The 26,653-nt window shown below is 33.0% G+C and overlaps 2 protein-coding genes across 2 annotated transcripts; both read left to right on the top strand.

Moving 5' to 3' along the window:
• Positions 1 to 6,612: 6,612 nt before the first annotated feature.
• On the top strand, positions 6,613 to 7,928 carry LOC119067545. Its single transcript, XM_037170609.1, has 4 exons — positions 6,613 to 6,848; positions 7,146 to 7,243; positions 7,305 to 7,483; positions 7,538 to 7,928. Exons 1-4 carry the CDS (start codon positions 6,755 to 6,757, stop codon positions 7,842 to 7,844), a joined length of 678 nt encoding a protein of 225 aa, XP_037026504.1. The 5' UTR covers positions 6,613 to 6,754; the 3' UTR covers positions 7,845 to 7,928.
• A 2,357-nt stretch (positions 7,929 to 10,285) lies between these two features.
• Positions 10,286 to 25,150, top strand: LOC119067541 (protein phosphatase PTC7 homolog). Its single transcript, XM_037170598.1, has 5 exons — positions 10,286 to 10,948; positions 16,425 to 16,604; positions 22,334 to 22,650; positions 22,716 to 22,854; positions 23,970 to 25,150. The coding sequence occupies exons 1-5, from the start codon at positions 10,738 to 10,740 to the stop codon at positions 24,017 to 24,019; spliced, it is 897 nt and encodes a 298-aa protein (XP_037026493.1). The 5' UTR covers positions 10,286 to 10,737; the 3' UTR covers positions 24,020 to 25,150.
• The last annotated feature ends 1,503 nt before the right edge of the window (positions 25,151 to 26,653 follow it).

Below are 26,653 nucleotides of genomic sequence, written 5' to 3'. Positions count from 1 at the left end.
ATTGAACTAAAATCTGAAATTTGTTTCATTATTTTCTTCTATTTGATATTAAAAATATATTATCTTAAATTATCTTCAGGGTACAGGATTAAATTGGATTAATTTCCAGCAAAAAAAAGTGGAAAAAACAATTATAAAAACAAAATAAAGGAAAACAAAACAAAAATATCTTACGAAAAAAACATACATATAAAACTATGTGCCAAAAAGTAGTTAGATATTTTTACAAAAAAAAAATTTTCCAAACATAAAAAAGTGAAATTTTTAACTTAAATCTATATACGAAAAATTCAAAGTACAGTGTGTAAATAAAAGCATAAAAAAACTTATATCATGAACATCCTTTATGAAAGGTTGAAAACACTTATCATCACTTCTCCGGTTTCTTTCATCAAATTTCTTTAAAATCTATTTTGATCCTTTTCGGTAATACAAATATGTGTGAGTATTTTTGATTTTTAACAAATAAAAAAAAGATAATGGCGATAATAAGCAATCTGTCTGTATCTTACAAGATTAAAATTTGAATACAAAAAAAATATTGTCATCGCTGTTCAAATTAAATGATCCATAATTTTAATAACATATCACTATTTTGTTTGTGAATTTATTTCTTTTTTTATATGAAAATTATTTATTTTTTGGCAAAAAACATGTAAGAAAAATTTTATTTAAAAAAAAACATTTATTTCGATGAAAACATAAAAAAAATTTAAAATTTACAAAATCTGTGATTGCATTAATTTTATAATGTTATTAATTTTTAAAGAACTGATTAGATCATTATTAAATTATTAAAAAAAAAAGAAAGAATAAAAAATGAATTGGAATTAATTAAAAAAAATAACTTAAAATTAAAAGAAAAGTAAAATTTTGTTAGTGATTTCGGCTACCAAAGATATAAAACAAAAATATAATTAATATTTATACAAAAAAAATTTCAAAAATTTAAACCTAAAAAATTGTTTTCAATTATTTAACAACAACAACGATAAATGATTAAAAAAAGGAAAATAGTAAAACACATATTCTCTGTCACTCTGTGCCATTTAAAATTTTTTTTGTTTTATATTCCATGAGAAAAATCTTAAAATCTTTTTTTTTATTATTTTTAAATACCTTAATGATATCCTTAAACATATCCTGGCTCAACATTAAAATCAATTTTTCAAAATTATTTAAGACCATTAAAAACAAAACAAATGAAAAAAAAATATTAAAAAAATTTCAAATAAAAAGAAATAATTGATTGAAAATCAGTATTAATAAATTTTTAAACTAATTGTAAAACTAATCTGTATAAAAAACAAACAAAAAAAATGGGAAAGATCAAGGAGAATACATTAAAAATAAATCTTGTCAGAGTCAAATTTCTGTTTTTTGAAAATATATCTTGTAAAAAAATTGAAAAATAAAATTTGAAAAATTAATAATAAAATGAGGAAACAAAAAGAAAAGAAAATGAAAATCATACACACGCAGAAAAAGTCCGAATTTATAAATGTAGCGTATATATTATATATTTAATGAAAAAACAAAAAAAAAAATCAGAATAGTTCACTTATATGAAAATTATCTTAAGACTTTGTTAAATAAAAAATTAATAGAAGATAATTTCTAAGATGGATTTAAATAAAACAAAAAAAAATGAAAACAAATTAGTGTTTACGTGTAATATTCTATTGTTCGTATTTGTATACTAAACATTAAGCTCTGTTTTATCTGTCTTTAATTAAAAAAATTCACACAAATACTAACTAAAAAAAGAGTAAAAGAAAACGAGAGATTATACATACATTATTCTGACACATACAGTGTTTTTTCATCACAAAAAACCATTTAAAAAAAATACAGTGAGGATGATAATTAATGAAAAGTGAGGGTTTATTCAAGAGAACGAAATGTGCAATTAATAAAATAATTATAAAAAAAAGAAAAGAAAAATTAAATCAATATAAATCGAAGTATATCATTATCTAATATCCGTTACACATAAATAAATTGTAAGGTAAAAAAGAGGAACATTACGACACAGATACAGATTATAGAGATTATTCAATCTACACACAATAACAAGATGATTTTTGTTTTTATGTTTCATTAATTTTTATAATCAAACCTCTCCAACAGAAATATTTTTTATGCCTATTTTTTTAACACACAGGTTGACGTAGATTTATTTTGTATGATAGACAAATGCTTGGTTTAGTTTTATTTTCAATATTTTTTATATTGTTTGTTTGAAGTAATTATTACTTTTAACGAAACTAAATCATTTCTTTCAATCTTTTTAAATCGAACTAAATTCTAAAAAGTTTTTTTTTTTGAAAAACTTCTTGCGCTCAAAATATTTTGGAAGATTTTCTGTCTCTATATTCACATTACATGTATGTGGATCGTAATTTCGATTTTTCTTTGTTCCACATTTTAACTTAATCCGTAACACCTAAAAAGATATCTTGAACCACTTCAACGTTCATGGTAATGATGCAAGATGGCGTAACTCGAGTATGAAAATGTCGCCGATTCGCTTAAAGCATTTGAACGAAGAAAATCCATGTTGAATTGGAAGTGGAACGAAGATAATTTTTTTTGTGGAAAATTGAAACAGGTAAGAATAGAAAATCTTTTCGACTTTATTTTGAGCAAAATGTATGAATTTTTTAGAATTTAATTTTGGTTTTGACACAACGTTTTATATTTATTGTAAATAATTTTTTGCGTAATTTATTTTTGTATTGTTTCAAATTGTTCATTTCACATTTTGAGTAAAGAGCTGCAGAGTAACATTGACTTACTAATTTTTTTAAAAATTGTTTTTAAAATAATATAATGGACCGAATATTTCAGACGGATAACAAATTTCGGATAAATCTAAATTGTCGGCCCATTATATCATTTTGATCGCAGTCTATGCAGCAGCATAATTTTTTATAAACGGTTTGTTTATGACAGACCATCAACAACAAAAGTTCTTAAAATCATTTCCATATTTGTTTATAAACATTCCAAATGTTTTTTATTTTATTTTATGTAGTTTATATCATTTTGTCTTTTTAACTATTTTCTTTTTCTCTTCCGTTTTACTTATATTGGTCGCAACTATTATTACTTTTTGTCCGCTTCCTTAACCTGTTGCACTGTTAAATCGTTATTTTCTTGGGTTATTTTTTTAACTATACTTATTAGAAACAGTTAAGTTTTAATTTTCATTATTTTTTTCTTTTTGTAATAAAAAAACATTGAAAACTTTAGATTTATAATTTTATTATGATATGCAAAAAGCTATGAATTTAAGCTGTTGTGAAATAATTTGTTTGTATAACACACATTTAAATGCAGACGATTCTGATTAAACGTTTAAAGAAAATACAAATCTCTTCCAATATAAAAAGAATTAAAAAAAAGAACAAAAAAAAATACGTTTTGGCCTATACATATTTAAAACAAAAATTAGAAAAATTTAAATTTAAATAAAATTTTTAAACAATTTTTTTATTAACACGTTTTGAAACAATTTTAGAATCAAATGAAAATGGAAAATACAAAACTGATCGTAAAACACAGTTACACGAAAAAAATAATAAAAATAAAATAATAATAAAATGAAAAAAAATCATATAACCAAAACAGTTCAAAGTATCATGCAACTAGCTGCCTTTCACGACAGTACAAGATTTTACTAATTGTGTCATATAGCAAAAAAAAAGAGATAAAAAAAATGAAGAAAGCGATGAAAACTATTATAAATATAACTTTAAAATAAAAAAAGTGAAATGCCGAAACGAAGTAAAAAAAGAGAAACACTTAAAAGAATAAAATAAAAATAAAAACGGAAATTCCGGTTTGACGATATACCTCAAATTAATTATTAAAAATTACAAAATACATACAACGTAATATTTTTAGACAAATTTTTTAAATTTACATTTTTTTCCACCACACATCACATTTCTTTCGCTCTCTGTAACTACTCCCACAGCTTTCCATAATCAATAAAATATCGACACATCCAACTAAAAGTAATTTTTTTATTTTGTCTCGTCACTAAACATTTTCCTTTTCAATATCGAACAATCATCAATCCACGCTACATTGTCCGATTTTTGATATTCACTTCATCACGTTAACCACATTTCTATTCCAGCTTCTTCCACCTATATATGATCCGATTTAGATCGTCAAATTTTTAAAAATTAAAAATTGTTCAAAAGTTAGTTCATTGGTATATAAAATGCGAAACTTGTACCTTTATTAGATCTCTAAAATGTATATTTTAAAATTTAAATCGAAATTAAATCGAAATTTACTCAAGTATTTTGTGCCAAATTTTTCAAAAATGTTATTTAAGGAAACAAAACTAAAACAAAAATATCAAAACTAACTGAAAAATTTTTAATTTTTATCAATTTAAAAATTGTCAATCCTATACAATAAATACTTCCTGTCCTAAATTTTCTTCTTCTTTTTACAAAAACTTTCACTAGGAAGCACTTTGCATATAAAAAAAATTAGAAAATTTATACTTTTCATAATGATAAATATATTTCCGATTTGAATCATTGATTCGGATTTATTTAATTCAAAATATGCAAATAAAAAACTTGTTTTTTGATAAAGAAAAGTCATTCAAACAAAACAAAATAAAACCCTAACTTAAAAAGATTCTTTTAATGAAACTTTTACATAAGAATCAATATTTTTACATGGAACGTACACTTAACAATTTACACACAACAAGCACATTTTAACATAATTACATAAAAAACTACATAATTACATAATTTAATTTACAAAAAAGAAGAATACAAGTCTTAAATGTAAGCCATCTTTATTATTAATAATATTATAAATGTAAACCTCTGAAAGAAAATAATAAAATGAAAAAAAAAATTATTTTAATTTTTAGAAATAAAAACTCATTTATTTAAAAATACGTCAAATGATGTTTCATTTAGCGGTGGAGTGGATGATGCTAAAGGTGGGAGACTGAGTGAGATTAAGTTTTGTCGACGAAAAATGGAACCTCTAATACAAGTAGAAATTCATGAATCCGAAGGAAGACAAAATTCTCCGGAAGCTGCCACTGCCTCCGCAAAACAGATTGGAAACGTTATTCTTTACCTCAACAAATACGTTTGTGAAGAAAGAATTTCGATGCTATGTCCACTTCCTAGCAAGTTATTGTATAGTTAAACCAGATGGTGTAAGTTTGGAAATATGTGGAAAAAACAAATAATCTTACTTCAGAAAATACGACTTGGAGTTCGCTATGATCAGTTCAATAGCAACCAAATTACATTTATTAAGGTGGTGAAAGAATCAAGTAGCCTTTGGAATTTACATGTACATTACAGCGTAGTCAGTCGAAATGTGGAATAGTGTTCGTAGTGACTATTAAAGATACAATTGGCAGGCATTTTCCCTTTTACACAGGCTATTGGCAGGCGCCTGCCAATAGCATTTTTCCTTTGACAAAGACTATTCGCAGGCGAAATGACGTGCCAATAGCATCTACGAATAGTGTTTGTAGAATACAAAGAAATAAGGTGTGAATTTAACAGAGAGACCTGAGAGTTTGTTTGTTAGAGAACGTATTGATCGGCTCTATGTCGAATATCTTCTTCTTCCTCGCTTAATTTTTGCCTCTGACTGATGTCTACTAAAATATTCCTGAATTTTAGTTGTTTCAACTTTCAGGGTCAGTTATAAAATAAATAAAAATCAGTTGAGCATTGGCTATCAAGTCACAGAAAAATAAAATAAATAAATTAGGACCTAATCAGTAAAAAGAAATAAACTTCTAGGCAGCAAATAGCCTGGGATTTCCATTTAATTGTTTATTTTTGGAAGTTGCCCGAGTTTGTTTTTGATAGAAATAAGAGATGGCGTTTGTATCGAACTTTCGTACCACGGTGGCACATCTGATCAAGGTTATGAAAGCACAGGTTCAGACACCCACACACGCATTTTGACAAATAGATACATTTTGTTGAACACATTCATTACAGATTTTTTTAAATGTAATATTGAAGGAAAAAGAAAATTGTGTCAAGTTGACATTTCAAACAAACAATTTGTAATGAGCCTGTTCAATAAAAAGCATCTATTTGTCAAAATTTGTGTGTCACCGCCTTCGTGATCAACTCAGAAGTGTCTTAACCTGATCTTTCAGAACCTTGCATCTCATTCGGTTGTAAATGACATTACCTCACCACTGTGTGTCTACCTTGATATTCCGATAATAATCTTAACCAACCCAAAGCACTTCAGATGATGTATATCGTAAAGTTCTTGACGGAAAATGTGTCTACACGAATCATCAAAACAAACCGATTGACGCAGTTTCGACTTCATCAGGGCAAGATCTGGTAATTTCGGTTAAAATGTCGCCGTACAGTGTTGCATTAAACATTAAATAACATTTACTCATCAATATAAAAATATAAACGACATTAGCTTCACAATCAGATAGCGTGACTGAATTCACTTTTCTGCTAGTGTAGTAATGATAACAGATGCCTCGTGTCCAACTTATGTCTCTGCATGAAAAACATAAAACGTACTTGCTGGACAATTATTAAGCGTATTCACTCTGACAGTTCATTCGCTTCGCGCATACGTCAAATCAGTCAAACCACAGGTCAAGCATCTTCGAACAAAAACATTATTGTCTTCGTTTGGCGTATAATCGAAATATTATATTTAAAGTTTAATTTAACATTGATTTAGAGTTATAAAAAAACATAAAATAATGCTCGACGGCTGGTTTTGCAGGACCGTAGCAAACCAAAAATCGATGGATCAAATCGATCAAGATGAAGACGCGCAAAGTGATAGCCAAGAGGGTAAGTTTTGTTTTTCTACTTATTTCTCTTTTTTGTGTTGTCCTAATGAACGACAAAACCGATGCTTAAGAATACAAATATGTTCTTCACTGGGTTGATGGCAATATTACCATTACGTTGATACCAAATCGAATGAAATCAGTCGCGTTTTTTCTTCGGTAACCGGTTCGCTTAGGTATCATATTTATTCGGATCATTACAGTCCGGATGTTGTGGCGTTGTTGTTAAAAACTAAAGCAACCGAAATGCGGTAGAAAAACCTACATTTCCGTAGGACTAATTTTTCGCTAATTTTAGATTATGATGCACAAGTGGCTGAACAAAATATTGCTCCGCGAGTCGACTACAAAGCGCAGTACAACACTCTGAAGAAGAAATTGAAATTTTTACTTTATGTAAGTGAGGTCGCAACCCCCTCGAAAAATGCTAATTTCTAAACCCTGAAAAAATTTGCAGGAAAACGAATTCTTTCAAGACGCACTCAGATCGAGTCAACGAAGGCATCTCAAAGTAACGCGTGATCGATCATTTCTCTTAGACCGTCTGCTGAAATACGAAAAGCCGGAGATCACTTCATCGGAAAGTGAGGATACCGAAGACTCATCCGACGATGACGTTCGAAACGATGGAAAAAGGTTGGTTAAACGCTTACTGATAAACGGATTTTTGTATGAAAATTGTAATTGCAGGCGAAAGATCGATTCGACCGGAAAGAATCAGAATCCAACCAAAAAGAAAAAAGTTGCACCGAAAAAGGCCGCACTCAATCAGATGATCAACAACATTCAGAGTATCGACGGTCATATGACGGCTGAGGAGGTGGAACGACACCTGAAATCTCGACAATCGTTCATGGAACTTGTGCCGGAACGAGCGCCTCCAACCGTTCCAAACGAAATGTTCAGCAATGAGCCGTCACTGGACAGTGAATCGAATGAACTAATTGAAACCTCACCCAGTAATATCGGTGAGGAGTGTCTAAGCGTAGAGTACTGAAATCTGAAACGGTGTGTGGTTTGTCGGGTAATTAAGTCGAACTTTATATTCCAATTACATTGTCTGAATAAATCGATGACTTTATATCGTTGGTTTCGTCTGCAACAGAAAATTCAAGTAATGGAATGGCGTTTGGACAAATTAAATTGATTAAGCGTTGAAACTGCGTTCTGTTTTGACGTAATATATTCTTGAAAGCACTACACTAGTTGAAATGTTGTCATGAGTAAACCAATGCCAGGCAAATATTAAATATTTTATAGCTGATGATCGGTTGATTGTTTTAAGTGGATGAAGATGAAACTCCCGCACCTAAACCTGTAATGAGACCTGTAACCTGTAAATCAAGCAATACACCAATGTTCATCCGGAACGAGTTAGATTTATAAGGGGACGATCACCAACGAGATCTTTAAACACAGATCTGATGATCCGAGTTGTAATATAAATCATGACAATCTTCCAGTCGCCGCCAGAAATCTGCCAAAACGGCAAATCTCAGAGAGTCGCACCAGATGATCTTCCAGAAATGCTCAGTGTATGCCCGTGTCGTCTTCTAGTTCTAAGGAGCATCTAGGACTCACCGGAAAGCCTCAGTGTCCCGTAATCGCTCCTACCACACTCTCATTAAAAATTTAATATTCCAGAGTTGAAAAAGCGGCACTCATTGCCACTATGCCATCTATCTATGTTTCATTACTCTCATTTCTATGATGTGAAAATATTTTATTATAAAAGAAGAGATCGTCTAATTAGTCCAATTAGTCTAAACTCAGTCAGGTGACCACTAAGTCAACTAAATGTGGCTACATAATCTGCTTTTTTGCACTTGAAGACTGAAATTCGACGGGTTTCGAACGCAAACTCTGATCGAAAAGTTAAAATTTTCTGTACTTTTTGTTGTTGTAGAGTGATTTCTCTGTTAATGTTGTTGTGATTTCGTCTCATTTCAGGTATTTCAGTAGTTTGTAACTCATCATGAAAGCGAAATTTTTCATTACACGTTGTAAGCTTGTCCTACTCGGCTTCGCCTCGTTAACTAAAAATACTATTTTCTAACTATTCTATAAAATTATCATGACTTGGTAAAAATATTGTACCTAACTCATGCTAAAAGAAAGTTTTTCGCAATTCCGGTCCATAATCATCACCTTTGGTACAAAATGTGGGACATGTTTTGCATGGGAAAGGTGATTATGGCCCGAAATTGCGAAAAACGTTGTATCTACCACGGTAGGTATGAAGGTATTTTTTCGGCTTCGCCTCGGGTCGACAATCGACATCTAGTGCGAAAAAATACCTTGGTAGATAAATAACTATTATGTACAGCAGTGCGATCAAAGTAGTGCGTAAATGGATTTTTCATGCCTTGGGCAAAAATTACGGAATTTTTCTCGTAATTTGGGCCCTCGGCATGAAAAGTTGTATACGCATCTGTTGTGGACGGTTTATTTTAGGCACTTTCGCTTGTCGCCCTCACTTCGTTCGGGCTACAACTCGCGAAATTGCCTAAAATATACCGTCCACAACAGATACGTAAATAACTATTCACATATATATTTTTTTTGATACCAACATTGAAAAATGATACTTTCGCCCCGCATATGAGGGGCGAAAGTAAAAAAATGCATCCCACGGGGAGAAAGTACTTAACGAAGAGCGAACGCAACTGAACGAACAGCGAAAGTGACTGACGTCACAGAAAATGAGAGAAATGAGTCGAGTTGTCAACAAAATCCGCTCATATTATGCAGAATACTTTGATCAAAATTGTAAAACACTGTGCGCCAGTGTTCTTATTGAAATTAGCATACAAAGTTGATACTTTTTGTTACTGAATGATTTGTTAGTTATATCTTAATTTTTGTGTGTGTTATTGTTGCGATGGCTAAATTATTAAATTTTTCATATACCAGGGGGCTGCCGCCCCCCGGACCCCCGCATTTTCTGGCTAAATGCCTTTTTTTTCAACATTTTGTTGCGATGTTTGCGATACATATCAATTTTCAATGTTGGTATCAAAAAAAAATAGTATGAACGACTCGGGGCAAAAGTAAAAAAATTCAACCTGTGCGATTAGAGCCCTTGCCTTTGGCGCGGGCTCCAACTCTCGCACACGGTTGAATTTTTTTACTTTCGCCCCTTGTCATTCAATGTACTATTACTCTATATGTAACACTTGTCAGTAATAGGTGGTTCTGGACATATGAAAGGTTGCCGAACTTGCCTTTGGCTCATATCGACAATCTCACATCTATTACGCAAAGCAACCACATAGCAAAATAGCTATTTTAGCGAATTCGATTCCAGAACTCACCTCCGGCTCGTGATAAAAACCTCTCGTTCGCTAAAAAAAAACCTTTCAGCGTGCGTTGGGAAAATAACTATTGAGAACTTGTCTACAAAGATATTGAAAAAATTATGAAATGCTGAATCGTTTCAGACAGCCATAATTAAACGCACTCACCTTATCGATTTACTGCGCTGTTCCGCGAGATACAATGACAACCATAGAGTAGTACGCTAAGACTGACGTTTCGTATTATTTTTTTGCCTTTAAAGTTATTTGAAAGATCACGGGACTAAACTTCAGTACGATTTTGTAATTCTAATTCGAAATTAATATCATCCCGAAATTTTCCTCACGAAGAAACATCACGAATCCGTATCTGATTAGTGTTTAAGTGCTTGTCGGTCACAACAATGAACAATGTGCGTTTCGAAAAGATAATTTCTCTTGGAAATTGATTTCAAAGCAATTTTTGGTGGATTTTGTTTTTGCAAATTTTGGTCCCGAAAATAATGCGAAATCGTGTGATCATCATCATCGCGTCTAGGCATAACATTTTAACCTAATTAACTGGATAACGAAAAATAAGACAAAATCAGCAAAATGCAATCGATTTGTTGGACAACTCGACTTTTGTCTAGGGCGTTGCGTAGTGGTTTTTCGACTTTAATTGAACCAAATTCAAAACAGAAGCCTCACTTTGTTTCGGTAGCATGTGGCTTCCCGAAAGACTTTCTACGTTCCAAATACAAATTGGGAAAGTTCGGTGACGATGCTTGGTTCACAACAGAAGTCAGTGGTGCGGATGTTATTGGTAAGTTTCCATTCAATCTTACGTAACAAATGTGTGTACCAGTTCGAAAGAAATTGTTCAATTCCACACTTTAAGATGAAGTTGTTTTGATGCGAAATCTTCTGATATGTTGAAAAATAATACGAAAAATAAAATCGCATTTTAAGCGAACTGTGTATAGAGATGTTTATTGCCTTATTTTGATTTCCTTATCTTATTTTTGTGTGCATCCATTGACATACATTGACAATGTAAAATTGGTCTTCGGTTTAATTTTTTAAATGAACCCCATTCGACTCTCTTTCGCCCTTTCTCCCGTCACTCTTGTACCACATGAATGCTCTTGATAAATGCATAGAAACTCTTCAAATCAAAATGTGTGTCTTTGTACTCAATTTAATTGACGTAAAATTGACATTTTTATGTTATCTGAAATTTGAGCACTCTAATCACTTGTTTCCTCGGCTCCATGGGATCATAATTTTCTATTCAGTGTGCGCAATAATATTTTTTGTTGTTTTCGTTACGAAAATTGTCTCATATAATGCTGGGTCATTTGATTGTTAATAACTATAGTCGAATGGTTAAATTGGCGGAAACTGGGATTTTTTCTGTTAACTAATGATACTCGCTTATTTGCTTTTCGTATTATGACTGTGTACTCAGTCATTTCGAAATGGGCCACATTAATGTATTTAGTCTACAATTATCTAATAATCGCTCCGAGAGGCAGTTGTTCATTAGAATTAATTTAGCGAATTGTCGAACATTGCGTCAATGCAAGTGCAAGTGCAAGCAGGGTCTATTTTAGTGAAAATAAATTCCCTTATTTTTGGTTCACGCTTTATCTGTTCCTCGAAAATTACAATAGATGGAATGTTTTAACGAGAATTCAGGAATTTTCGAACATTTAATTCCCTAAAATGGGCCCTGAGTGCAATTTTTATTCCTACCTATTTGTCGTGCCACTCAAAATTTTCATAATTCGTGTAATTATACTCGTCGCGTAGCACGATGATGATAAGCGAGCTTATTTTGTAAAATTTTATTACACTAAAAATGTTATGGCGAAATGTCCAAGATTCAAGTGTTCACTGCAGGGTCTAATATTGAAAAATATTTTGTTGTTTTGCGGCCAAAAAATGCGTCACTGTCTTCGCATTTCCTGGTCACAAGACAACAAAGTACCGTCTTGCTGGGAAATTTTTTGTTGAGGCGTGTGGAATGCACGTGTGGGTCTAAAATCGTTGGCCTCCCTACGACCGTCCATAATCATTTTCCGTCATCCTAATATTTCACGAATTGTGAATGAGAAACCTTGAAACAGTTTTAAACGTTGCATCCCATAATAATGTTTATTCGCATTTTATTGTTCAAGTTTACGCTTTCATACCAAAAAAAAACGACTTTCTATAATTGTGGTCACACAACTCCTATGCAAATTAAACGAAACTCAAAACATGATTCAATCAATTTGATGCAGTTTCATTCACTGAAACTGAATAACTTCAAGACTATAAATAATGGTGTTCACACCATGTGTGTTGGTTAAAGTAAATTTATTTTTATTGAGCTTTTTTTGCGCAAAAAAGACATTTTCCATTGACTTGTCTTTGGTTTTTTTTTTTTTGTTCATTTGCTACGCCACAACATCGTCGTTTCCTAACATAAACTAAATTGAACATCTGACCATTAATAGTTATTTACATAACGGTTGAGTAGGCCGAAAGAGTTGCGTATTAAGCTTTTCATGCCTTGGACAACGAAATGCGTTGCTTGAGCATACAACTCGGGAAATTGCCTGAAATCTACAGTCCACAACAGATACGTAAACACTAATTATCTCTACACTTTGCTAACATCATGCAACACAATAGATTTAATTAGTCAACGAATACATTTGATGCAAACTTGACTCGGAACAGGTCATGGTTACCTATAATAGCTAAAAGTAATTATACCTAGTAGAGAGGAAATTTGTACGACGAAAAGTGGTCCCAACATCAGTGTGTATAATATACACATTTCGTATAATTTGACGCTTTTGATAGTTCAATTTGCCCTCTTAATTAAGTTGGCAAACACATACCAATGAACATTTCGTATTTCATGTTGGAACCACATATTTTACGAAATTTCGTTCGAAATTTCCTCTCTAGGTATAATTACTCTTAGCGTTATAGTACATTTTGTACCTAGGATTTTGGCTTGTTTTTTTTTTTGTCCTAGGTAGGAAAATATGATTATTACCTACCTACGTTTTAATCAGTCCTGAATCGATCTAAATGTTTCAGATTCAGATTGAAACCCAAAAGATTTTTAAATCGAAGTTCCAGGTTAACAGAAACCTTTGACCTGACAGGTTTCAATGAAATCACGTTCAGGTCAGATCAGGTTTTTTCTCTAAAATTGTACGACTTGACATTTAGCTTCATGGGACGGGTAATCCTTTTTGGTTTACCTACTCCGAATTTTATTTTTGATAAGAGTGTTTCCGTGATGTCGCACTCGAATCGTTTTAAGGCGTTAACTGTGGTGATACAACATTGCTGTACGACTTTCGATCCATTTATAAACCATCTCGTGTACCAATTAATTTGTAATTCTGTTTTATTACAAACGCTAAAATTATCGCCATTAATGGCCATCCCTGTAATAGTAATTAATGGACAAGGTTTATTGTGACATTGAATACAGTTGACGCTTGTTACTTTCGCAAAGTTAGCCTGTTATTGGAACGCAAAACCATTCACGAGTAACTTCACGCAATCATCAAAATGAAAAGTCTCCGTGCGCTTGAATATTATACACAGAGCTTACAATCACCGTGTATTATACCGTATAATCATATGAGTAATTCTAAAAATAATTTCGTTAATCGGTGCCAAATTGTTTCGAAAGCATGTATGTCGGAGGTGTAGTCAATTTGTAAGAATTCTTTTTTCTGTTGAATCCAAAAAATCATTTCTACAAATTTTAACTTGTTGATACTTCAGTGTCCTGTAAACGAGGTTTGGCGAATTCTTAAGACTATTCCGCGATGAACCGATTTCATAAGATATGCTGCTCGATTTCGAGCTATTTTGGTTTGGAGTGTCGTTAGTTATGGGACTTGCTTCATGTTTGCATTCTTTGGTAAACCAGACATGATCTCAGTCCGTTGCATTTTATATTGAAAAAGTTCCCCACGGCTCCATCAAAAGCATTCATAAATTTTCTCGACTCTGCACTTTTCAGTCGGCTCTCATATCATGCCTGAACGAGTCAATTTATTTTTAAACCAGTTTTTCGCATTTTCTGCCTGCAAGCAAACAAAATACGGTACTTTCTTGCTGGGAAATACTACCTTCCCACACGCCTCAAGAAAAAAATGTCCCAGCAAGACATTAATTTAACTAACTAAGTGCTGGTCGGTTTAGTATTTTCATACAAATATCTCATATTCCTCATGTTTGTCTCCGTTTCGGTCCAATCAAAAATGTTCGTTGAATTTCAACAACGTTGACAATGTCTTGAAAACGTAACGAGAGTGTTTTGTTTACGTCAAAAAGTGAATGGAAAGTTTACGAGTAAAATGCATGACACAAAAAATATTAAACTGAGCGCGAATTTTATCTGGTTATTCCATTGATCCGGTAATCCGGTATAGAATTAACAGTAATTCCAGCGCTTTATTGATTAATTTTTAATTGAGAAAAAAAGACAAAAAAACAGAGTCCTTTCCAATCACATTAAATATTCAAAATTAACAGAAAAAATCTTCTTGTACAGAAAGTCATTGGCATTCAATCAAATTTTCATTCATAATTGTCAACAAAAACGATCGCACAAACCATACAAATGAATAATGTGCTTGCTAAAAACCGAAGCGCCTGATTAAATGTCGTCTAACTTTTTTATGTTACTCATGTCCAACATCAATAGATCCGAAATATATAACTACGACATTCTACGTTACCGCTCTGCTATAATATTCCATAACATCAGCTATCACAACATTGTATACGAACATATATATGTATCTACCTATAGATGTTCTATCAATTAACATTTCTTGGTAATATTTGTACACATTTCATCAATTTATTTACAAAAAAACACTACGAATGTATGCACCTATACACAGCGTGATGAACAATGAGTTGGACTTTGGATCACGAGATGTTTTTTTGTGTATAAATTGGTATTTTTTCGGCATTGCCGAGTAAAATTAGAACGAGTGAGTAATTGATTTTAGCGAATTTTTAGGAACCGAATTTTATGACCCTTTTTAAAGATCGTTTCTTTTAACTGTTAAAATATTTCAATATAGTTGGATAAAACAAAATCTTATTAAATCTTTGAATATATAAAGGTACAAGTCACTGGACGTTAATGCAATGTATGTGTTTTACCTAGACTAGACTTTCAGAAATGGCTATTCTTTGTTGTATAATAAAATGTTCAAACAAATGAAGTAGAGGAACTTGTGCTATAAGCACTACTCGATACTTTAAGCAAACTTTCCTCAGCAAAGGAAGCAACAGATTTAATGATGATGATAGAAACCCTGCACATCCGTTCGACCTGTTGTGGCACCCATTTTAGGTAGATTCTATTCGCGATGTTTATGAGTTGAAGAACATTATTGGAATGGATAGCCTTTATGATACTGGACGGTACGATATGCCCGCCTAGATATCTGACTCTGGCCATAATGTAGGCCGGGCACTCATGTTTGAAGTGTTGGGCGCCTTCTTCTAACCGCATTTGTCACACTTGTTCAGTTTGCAGTGTCTTGTAAGTGTCCCTGTTAGTCGTATCAGATTTTGCCTGCTGAGTGATAAGTAGAAGACACTGTTCAGTTCACCCTACTTATTTGAATGAATTGTTTCGCTTGTCTTGGCTTGTCTGGTCCAGACGAGTCCAGATTTTTTTTTAATTTTTTTACTCCTCTAACTCTTTTTGGGTTTGTACAGCTCAGAGTTACTTACTCTTACACCCGCTTAAAGTCCTAGTAACTTGTTATCCGATCCGTCATTTCGTTGCCTTCGATTACACTGTGTCCTAGAATCCATATAATTGTAATGTAACTCCTTTCAGTTATCTGCTGTAACCTGTCTACACTCCAGTACGAAAGAGGAGGACTACGTTTAAAATTACTAAACTGAAATCCAGTCAGAGGCAGTGAAATTAAAGCGTTAATTTGCTTCAACTGTTTTTTAGGGGATCAACACATACAATCAAAACTGTTTATACTTGTTTATATGGTTGAAGATGCTACACGCACGCGCGTGGTTGATGGTCAAACGAAGACGTTTTAACAGTTTTGATTGTTTGTGCGGATCACCTTAAAACCAGCTGTCGCAAACTCATGCTGAAATTTTTACTGAAACTGTACATTTTATTGTTCCACACCAAGACATAACATTGTGTGGTTGCAATTAAAGTGTTCAATGCACAAAATAACCGGATTATGTCGCGGAAATTCTAATAAGCCAATTATTACATTTTACAGGTGTCGCAGATGGCGTAGGTGGTTGGCGTAGCTATGGCATCGATCCCGGAGAATTTTCATCATTTCTAATGAAAACATGTGAACGTCTAGTCCAAAGTGCTAATTTTTGTCCAAAACAACCAGTTACTTTATTAGCGTACAGTTATTGTGAATTACTGGAACAGAAAAAACCAATTTTAGGTAAGTCAATTTACATTAATAATTCTTCTCCATCAATGGATTGTGCACAGAACCAATTGATTTGTGTTGTCTATTGACCTTCTAATGATTGAACATATTCATACAATAGTAACACAAGAGCGTGTGAATAACTTACAAAGTCACCGGTTCGGTTTTGCATTTTAGTTTTTTTTTAGGCATTGAATCAGGACATGTTATGAGTCTAGACTAATAATTAAAAGTTATTAGACGAATGATTTTTATAAAAATATTTCAATTAATTTATGGAAACTAAAATCGATTTACGATGTTCAGGTTTTACCTCAGGTTTTACACGAAATTTAGATATTCTCATATGGTTAAAAAAGTGAGTCTGTTAAACCAGTTTTATTAGACGGGAATTCATTATGAGGCATAATGAGTTTGCTGGATTCTGCAACTATTTTTCTTGTGTTATGACTCTAATGTGATTTAGCAAGTGAAATAAGTATTCACGTTCTGAGCATTAATTTATATCTTCCATCATTTACAATAAATGATAGCCAATTGACTACTAAGTTTTCGTTATTAGTATCTGGATTTCCAGACTTTGGTCGAGTGGAACCGTTCTTCAATAAAGTCTTATTCTTCGTATGTTGTGTACATTCAATTGTACACGGTGGCTCAATCGGTTAGAGCATCGCCCGGAAAGGTAAAGATTATTGTGGCTTCGGTTTCCCACCTGTGTGTTAGTTTTTCATTTTAATTACATCCCCAAGCACAGCCACAAACCATTTGTATATACTCATACTCTAACGTTCCGTTGCCAAAGTCTAACGTTAAAAATATCGAATGTCCTAATTCACTAACATCATTTATGTCGTTGACACGATGAAGCCCAGAAGAAGAAAAAGTATTGAAGTTCTTATAAAAGAATTCACAAATTATTTCCGGTGAGGAATTGAAACTGTCTCATTGACCAAAAATTGACTTCCAACAATTCTCAGTTATTATTTTTGACATAGTGAGTCATATGGTGAATTATAGGATATGGTGTGGCTTATCTAAGGCATCAAAATAATTTATATCTTCGCTGCGACATCCAATAGTTACAAGGGATAAAAAGTTGAAAAGTAGAGTTTTCGTGTGAATTTTGTTTATCTGAGGCGAAGCCGAGGTCAATATACACACGAAAACGAGACTTTTCAAACATTTCTCACCAGGCCATGGCGACAGTGGTACTTGATACAGTGCTCTAAGAACACTGTACCGATTTGCACACGAACAAGTCTAGCGAATCATAGTCGAAATGAAAATTCAACTCATCACCAAATTTGCTAACTAGTGGCCAGTCCGTGGTTTCTTTACCAAAGGCCACTACTTGAGCGAATCAAAGCAAAGTTTGCACATATGTTCGATTCAACCACACATAATTGGTGACGTAGTCATCTGGTGATTGAAAATTCAACAAATGTAGATACATTGCACTTCGTATTTATAGAAGAATCAACCCAAGTCCCATATGTGTGGCTTATGATGGTTTGAAAAAAAAACTTTCATTTGTTTACATTCAAACAGATTCCACTTTTATACCGAGTTTTGTAATAGATTGTACATCCTTTTGAAACCTAAACCATTTTTTTCCCTGGGTGTGTAATACTTTCGATCATAGATAGGTAAAACAAAAGCATGTAAAGGAGTTTTACTTTGTCTGTGAAGACTTACTTGACTTACATAACGACTCAATATATAGAATAATTCATAAGTATCACAGGATCGCGTATAAGCTGCACGCCGGATAGAATTAGTACCGCTGGCTTTGTGTGACAGGGCAGCCAACCGCATGCATAAATACATTATACTTTTTTTTTAACTTAACGCATCTGTTTACCTATTGTATGTCTTGACGACCGTTTTGACGGCCGTTTGCTGTGCTGTCTGCACGTATTGTTTGAATTTTAACTATGCTCAATCTTATCTTTTTTTAAAGTCTACAACAAAATGCATTTATTTAAGGAGTATCATAAAAAGGTATTCGAAATTACTGCTATAAAAAATGATAACTTGTGATGATAAGATTAAGTTTTGTTTGCATTTTCACTGAAATTGTTGTTGATTTTGGTAAAAGATGTAGTTTTTTTAAGATTCGCGAATTAAATATAAATTTAATAGAACTGTAACAAACATAATCTTCGTTTATTACTTATATACGTTTTGTCAATTATTCAATATCTACAATACTCGAGTAATTAATTGAAATAGCCGAAGAACTTGCTCTTAAAAATAATAAAATTAGACTAAAAGAGAAGTCAAAAAAGAAAATATTGAAGACGTCTGTCAATCTAACCTCTGTTCACAAATTTATTTTTGGTTAATCCTGACGATACTACAAAAATCGTTAAATCTGAATGGTTGTGGGTGGACAAGCCATGCTCTATAAATTAAATTATTATTTCAATTTTTGCTACGAGTTTCATTCACTGCAAGCACATTCGTTAGATAAAAATATTTATGTCACTCAGCATCATAATATGCGAAATTTGCAAACTTTCGATGCCTATGTGGCATAAAGCGCTGTATAAATCTCGGTGCAAAGTACTTTATTAGGCTCACGATGTGAGCCTGCGTCCGATTCTTTTTTGGCACTTCTCTCCCCGCAAGCTGCAACAGGCGATATTGCCTAAAATCAATCTTCCAAAACATACAAACAAATAACTCTTCCCTCCTTTCTATTTCCACACTATAAATGTTACACAAAATGTTCCACTGACTGCCAGGTGTTACACATGTGTAAATATGTTGAATAGGGTGTTTCTCAAAAGCCAGTGCTTCTCTTACCCCCGCAAATCCTTCCTAAATCTCCTTCCAGTAAACTATTTTCGTTATTCTTTGTGGCATAGTAGGGCGGTATACGATTGCCGGAAGTTTGTTACATTGTCTAGCCACTCGTTAAACTCATTTTTTGAAATCCCTACTGCTGAAAAATCTTTATTTTTACCAGTTTTTTGTCAACAAGGATCTCAGTAAATGTGTTAAACAAGTGGTCTAGACTGTGTAACAAAGAATACCAGAAAATTTTTGTTGCAGATAGGATGGGGTAATAAATCTGCTACATTTCACTATATGGGTAACTCCAGCTAATTTGAGACTTTTCGAAATATTTTCACCAAACCGATTTTGGTAAACATTTTTTTTGAAAACTGTTGACCAGACGCGTCGTTTAAGCCACATATTATGCTGGTGGCCGAAAATCTCGTGGAAATGCCACAATAAAAATGTATGCTTGTTTTTAGCAAATTTTTGAAAATTATAGTTTATTTTGCGAAACCTGAACCGATTTCACTAAACTACATTTTTTTTGAAAGCTATTGGCAAGACGCGTAGTTTGACACCAATATGAGGGCACTGGCATAACGTCTCGGGAAGATATGACCAAAAAGTGTTTGTTTGTATTCGACTTTCCAAGATATTCTCAATTAATCTCAAATGATTTCTGTAAACTTGTTTCGCTGTAGAAACGAACGCTATAATTCCACAATTGCACCAAATGACACGAATAGAAGATTTTTGGTACATTCTGCTTCGAAATAAGGTGAAATCACCTCGACCCAAACGTTGCCAAAATTACATTTTTTCATATAAAAACTGAAGATCGGTGTAATTCGAAAGCTGCAGCATATGACTTCACGAGTAAAATAACTTTGGCTCGATCAGGTTAGTTGGGTGAGTGAAGTAGGTGAAATCAGCTTCCCAATGGTAAACGGTTTTAAACGGTTTTGAGCCAAAGCAACATTTTATGTGGGGGAACAACCACCAATTTCGAAAAAAAAAAATTTCTGGTTATTAATGACCACCGACAAATATCACTTTTATAGACACATCTCCCACATATTTTGGGCTATAAACCTCATATTGGGCTTAAACTGCGCGTCTTGACCATAGCTTTCATATAAAAAAGGTTACAGAAATCAGTTTACATTTGGTGAAAATATTTCGAAAAGTCACAAACGTGTAACGCAACTAACCGCCGACTTCTTCGACCACACAAGTCACACTTCGCAGGCCAAAAATTCCAATTCTTGTTGGCATGAAAGCACTGGGTCTCCTGAGTATTAGAAAATTTATAGACTGAGTTTATGCAATTCTGGGAACGAGAAGTACTTTCCTTTTACAATATTATTAAGAATTTGCTTCTGCTATTCTTTTCCTTTCGATTAATTTCTATTTTCAGCGATCAATTCATCTTTTTCTTGCGATTAATTATGCTTTTCCTGCGATCAGTTTACATATTGAATGACAATTTAAAATGGGGGCTTGTCAATTTGATAGAGATCAGTAGACTGTTTTAAGACGTGAGATGCCATCGCCATTGAAAATTATGTGTACTGCGCACAGCGTACATAATTCTCCAAAGTCAGCTCGATAGAATCACAAACCAAATTGAGACTCAGACCGATTTATTGTGGCCATTTATTTGCTTTTAATTATAAAACATTTCCTTTCGTCATATGAATAAAATTGATTGGTTGTGATATAATAAAGTAATAAGGTTAAAGTACACGCTGTTATGATGCACAAAGCAATCAAATATAAATTGATAATCACATAGCTAATAATAAATGGAGAGATTTTCCATTTTATTTACTTTATTTCCGACTTATGGAACAACAAACTCAAAATATCAGATTGAATTTGCGATATTAATGCAAAAGGAACAAAAACAATTTGTCATTGGCTAATCCGAAAATAACCAAAATAGTTTACCGTTTTCTTACGAAATGTAACATTTTCTAATTCATCTGATTCTTTTTCGAAATGTATTTTGAGTGTCGATCAATTCATTAACATTCAAATGATTTCCAGGTGCTGTATTTCGATGGTCAGTCTGTTGAAACTGTAACGCTGTTTCTTTGCTTAAGATTCTCAAATCATTTCCAATATCAATCAAAAATCCTTAAAGGGTAATGTGACGCATAGATACACTGTTTACTTCACTTGAAGAAATAATTTCGAAAGAAATAGAAATGGAGGATTCTGATTACACAGAATAAACCCTGCAAACGCTCATCTATAAAGTTTATGTCTCGGCTACCTGTGCATCGAAATTATAGTTACATTTTTTGTGGCGCCCAGATTCCAATTAAACTAAATTCAGGACGGTTTGGGTTAAAAGGGGAGACGTAGAAGTGTCTAAATGGTTCCTTGTCTCTACCAAAAAAAATCTTGAAAATTTCAGTTTGAGACTAGCGTCACAGCGCGTGACTAACACACCGATAAAAGTTCAATATCTGGTTTCTGTATAAACATAATATTCAATTCATAAAATTCAGCTGCGTTTTCATGTTTTATGGAAGATCAATTAGAATTTCTTTGCGATGTATTCGTTTGACTTATCGCTTTTTTTGTAAGCTCTGTAATGAATTCGTAATTGATATTCATGTGAGTACATTAACTGTTTCCTAAATGAGTTTCAAAGCCTTCAATTATGTTTGTGCGAGAAGAACATATCGACCGAAATATATCTCAAGCTGAGTAAATCAGTGTGTAATTTGCATGGATTTTAGTGGAACTGGCTTTGAAACTTCTTTATAGAAACGAAATCTTACATTAAGATATGAATCGGCGACAGAAACGTTTACATAAAAATAAAGTCCTAAATCCAATAGCTGTTCTGATGACATGCTTTCCGTCTGTGAATGATTACCGGACCAACCATGCGACATAAATGATTTGTAAAAATTCTAATTCTTCTTTTTCCTTCCACTTTTCAGGAAGCAGCACGGCCTGTGTACTAATATTAAATCGTGAAAACAGTACAGTGTACACAGCCAACATTGGCGACAGTGGTTTCATGGTTGTGCGGAAGGGAGAAATTGTGCATCGTTCGGAAGAACAGCAGCACTACTTTAATACACCATTTCAGCTATCGGTACCTCCACCGGGCCATGGAGGTAACGTCCTCAGCGATAGTCCTGAATCAGCCGATACACTTAGCTTTCCAGTGAAAGATGGCGATGTGATCTTGGTGGCAACAGACGGAGTATTCGATAATGTGCCGACCAATTTATTATTAGACACTTTGAAAGAGGTCTGTGCTGACTGACGTTTTTCATTGATCCATTGGAAGTTAACGATTTTTTTTTTCATGTGTAGTGCGAGGGTGAACGAGATGCTGTAAAATTGCAAATGACAGCAAATGCTATTGCTTTAATGGCCAGATCGTTGTCGTTCGATAGTGAATTTATGTCTCCGTTTTCGGTAAATGCTCGAAGAAATAACATACATGCTACTGGTAAGTGTTATTTTAAACGTTTTTTTTTAAAGTTATTCGTTCGTTGCTAGGACTGTTCACTACATTTTACGATATAGAAAAAACTTCGACATTCAAGCCAACCTGGCATTTAATAGCAGTTTTCCTTAAGTCTTTAATGAGGCTAAAGCCTTACACTGCTGCACTTTTAAGATATTTGTCCAGCTTCAACGACATGAACATAGTAAAACTGTGTCAGTTGAAGATTTTAGAAATTGTTCTCTTAGGCGTGAATACATCATCTGCATATAAATTGGTACATGGAGGCCAATATCTTCTAGCTAAAACACTGGTCATTGAGATATCACTTATTACAAATGAGGGTTGGACATGTTTCACATGTTTTGTAAAAAAATTCAGTTATCGCACGAGTTAGGAATTTTTTAAAAACGTCTCTTTTACGCCCTGATTCGACCACACGTTCATAAAACTTTAGAAATGAGAAATATATTTTACTCACTGCCCGAGCAAATTTTAAATAGAGATCAACTATTCAGGCATACCGCATACCACAGACACCTTTATATTTGTCATGATTTGTCGATTTTGTCGGCATCTGAAATCGAATTTTTGTTATCAAAAATCATGGAAAACTTAATGCCTTACACAGTCCGAATGTAGACCCCGATCTCGACATGCTAGTGTCATTTTAAAGCTACTTTGTTCACCTACAAGCTACAGTCACACCTCAGGCATGCCTACACTACAGCGAAAATAAAAATTTCTCTTGAGGCAAGACATATTTTAAAAAAAAGTTTCGTCCATAAAAGATTCTGAGTGCTATCAAGGGTCAGGCGTTTTAAAATAAAATAAGATGTAAAATTCGACACAATCCTAAATTAGCAACATTGACAGAATTACCGTAAGAAAGAAATGCTTTTAGTATGCGTTGTCGCAAACACACACAAACCACAAACATTTATCTTAAAGCCAAAATTCTTGAGAAAAAGTCCCACTTTTTCTAGAAAGGACGCGGATACGAATTGATCATAGAAAATATATTATTTTTTCACACAAATTTAGGCTACAATTGAGCGCTGCGTCTTAAGACTGCAGTCTAAAAGATTAAAGATTTTAATTTTATTTTTATTTTACAGGTGGAAAACCAGACGATATAACTGTGGTACTCGCAACCGTTGCAATTTAGAAAAAAAATTAAATTACACCGCTAAGAATTGAAATATGAAAATTAATTTGAAATTAAGTACGTTTTGCATAGAGAAACGAGGAAAAACATTGGGGGGAGGGGGTTAAAAAAATGAAAAAAAATTAATTTAATCGAAGATATTTTGTACCAATTGAAACAATAACATCCAATGCATACTCATATTATGAAAAAAATATGATTGCATGTGGTGTAATCGCTCATAATCAATTTTTGATTTATTTAAGCGGCTTTAAAAAAATCTGATTTTTAGCTGTAAGCCATTTTGCTTCATTGGTTTACCGAAATTTCTTCTTTCCGAATCGAACCGATTTTTTCGCGTGCTGTATGGATTGTGTTGTTTAAGATTGGTATTATTGTTTGCTAGAATTTCCTCACAACGAAATCATTTCGACAACATATAGAATCACGTATCACTGCTAAGTGTCAATAAAATCTGTTTAGACTGTTTACTTAGTTGCCATAATAGGACAAAAACATTTCGCAACTCTGAATTGGGTCCTTCAGATGGGCAATTGATGGTATAGTCAACGGTCATACCATTCTCATTTTGTGCTATTTATTCTCATCAAATTGATTCATCCGATCGAACCTTATGTGTCGATTTATTACCAAAAAATTTACATGATTAAGAGCAGAGAACGGTGTTGGTATGCTGACTCGATCTTACTCATGTAATTTTGTGATTTTTATAGTGAAATATTATCGAATTCATTGATTCGCCCGGGAAACTTGTGAAAATTCCATCTTCTAACATTGAAATGGTTTTTCATTATTGAACTGGGTATGTGACTTCAATTGTGACTCAATTCATCGATGCTTAATATTCGTGTTAGTTCTGACTCTAAGCCAATTTTTGTAATTATGATAACAAAATTCATTTTATTTTTCTCTCGGTTATTATAAGGGAATTAGGTTATTGATTTATCGCATAGGCAAAATTGCATAATAGTCGATCAGTTGAAGAATCCTCACGGCCTCAAGTAGGTAGTACTGTTTATAGAATGTAAATTCCGTTGCAGAGCCTACGTTCGAACAGTCCATTCACTGCATTTAAAGATAGTCTTTGGCGAAATGTGTAACAATTTCGGCAAGTAAAAACACAAAAATTTCGATAAATCGACTCGTCGATAAAGATTTTAAAAATTTTAACTGACGGGGATAAGCCACATTAAAGGAACTTCGTTTTTGGTGTCTCTCTGATTAAACGATTTGTGAGACGTGAGAAACAGACGTGAGATTGCATCATTGCAATTTTAGTCTTAGTTACAATAATAACGAAAGAATCTACAAAAGACAAGAATGTTTCCTAAACGTACGCAGTACGCTAACTATTTTATTTTTCCCTGATTAACTACTATCATAACAGATAGAAAAACTGATTTGATCTGAACGTTTCACAAAGAAATTCAACTTAATTTGAATGATCGAACTTCGATCATATTCATTAGAATCAAAATTTAGGAAAACAATTTCGTTATAATTGATGTAAGGATTCATAAATAATGTCATGCGTAAGTGTTTTGTTCACACTTTCACACTTCGTACTTCCATCAATTACACTTATTTACCAGGTATCCGGGAGGCTGCAACATAGCTGTTCCAAATTTTAGTTTGGTATAGTCGAGGACGTATTATGCCGAGGACGTATTATGTCGAGGACGTATTATGTCGAGGACGTATTATGTCGAGGACGTATTATGTCGGACGTATTATGTCGAGGACGTATTATGTCGAGGACGTATTATGTCGAGGACGTATTATGTCGAGGACGTATTATGTCGAGGACGTATTATGTCGAGGACGTATTATGTCGAGGACGTATTATGTTTTGTAATATCTGACAGATGATGGTACACTAGAACTTTCTGTCGTTAGGTGCGTTCTAGAGCCCAACAACGAAAGTCTTGATAGCCTTGATAAGCAGAAGATATGTTAACATTGGCCTTGTTTTATATGATTGTACCATTATAATTAATGAAATTACCGTCAAAATCGAGCCGGCAAAGCGCTCTTTAAAATTTTAAAAATGAAAAAGTTCATTGGTAAACCCAAAAATTCAATCCGTAAGGTGAGTTCTAAAGGCAAATATCTCCAGTTTTTTTTTTTTTAATAATATTTTCATCGTTTATTTGCTCCTGCTGCAATAAAAATAGTTAGATGACGTCCTTGTTTGAACAGTTTTATTTTGACAAGTGAAAAGATGTAGTGCACACAGTGGCTATAATCCCACTAGTCAAAATAATGAAGTCCATGACATTACGTCCCATTTTTTTTATAAATCGCTAAGCACAGCGGATATTTAAATTGTACCATCAATGTCATCCGGATAAAGAACCATTTCCGTGAGGTGCTGCGAGTAGTAAAATCGTAATCAGTTGATTTAAACAAACCGTTATTTTATCCGCATTGAAGAAAACACACACCAGACGTTTTAAGGGAAGAAGGAAGAAAAATTTAGTGATATTAAATTGATAAAGAAAATAATAAAAAAATGAAATTAAATGAAAAGAAATAATCGTAGACTGTTATTAAAATTACTATAAATAAATGAAATGCGGTAGTATTGGATGGTACATTACATGTACTGTGTACGTAATGCAGTTTAAGCTTTAT

The sequence above is a fragment of the Bradysia coprophila genome, assembly GCF_014529535.1.
Source record: "Bradysia coprophila strain Holo2 chromosome X unlocalized genomic scaffold, BU_Bcop_v1 contig_12, whole genome shotgun sequence".
Lineage (NCBI taxonomy): Eukaryota > Metazoa > Arthropoda > Insecta > Diptera > Sciaridae > Bradysia > Bradysia coprophila.
This window is presented reverse-complemented; position numbering and strand designations above follow the sequence as displayed.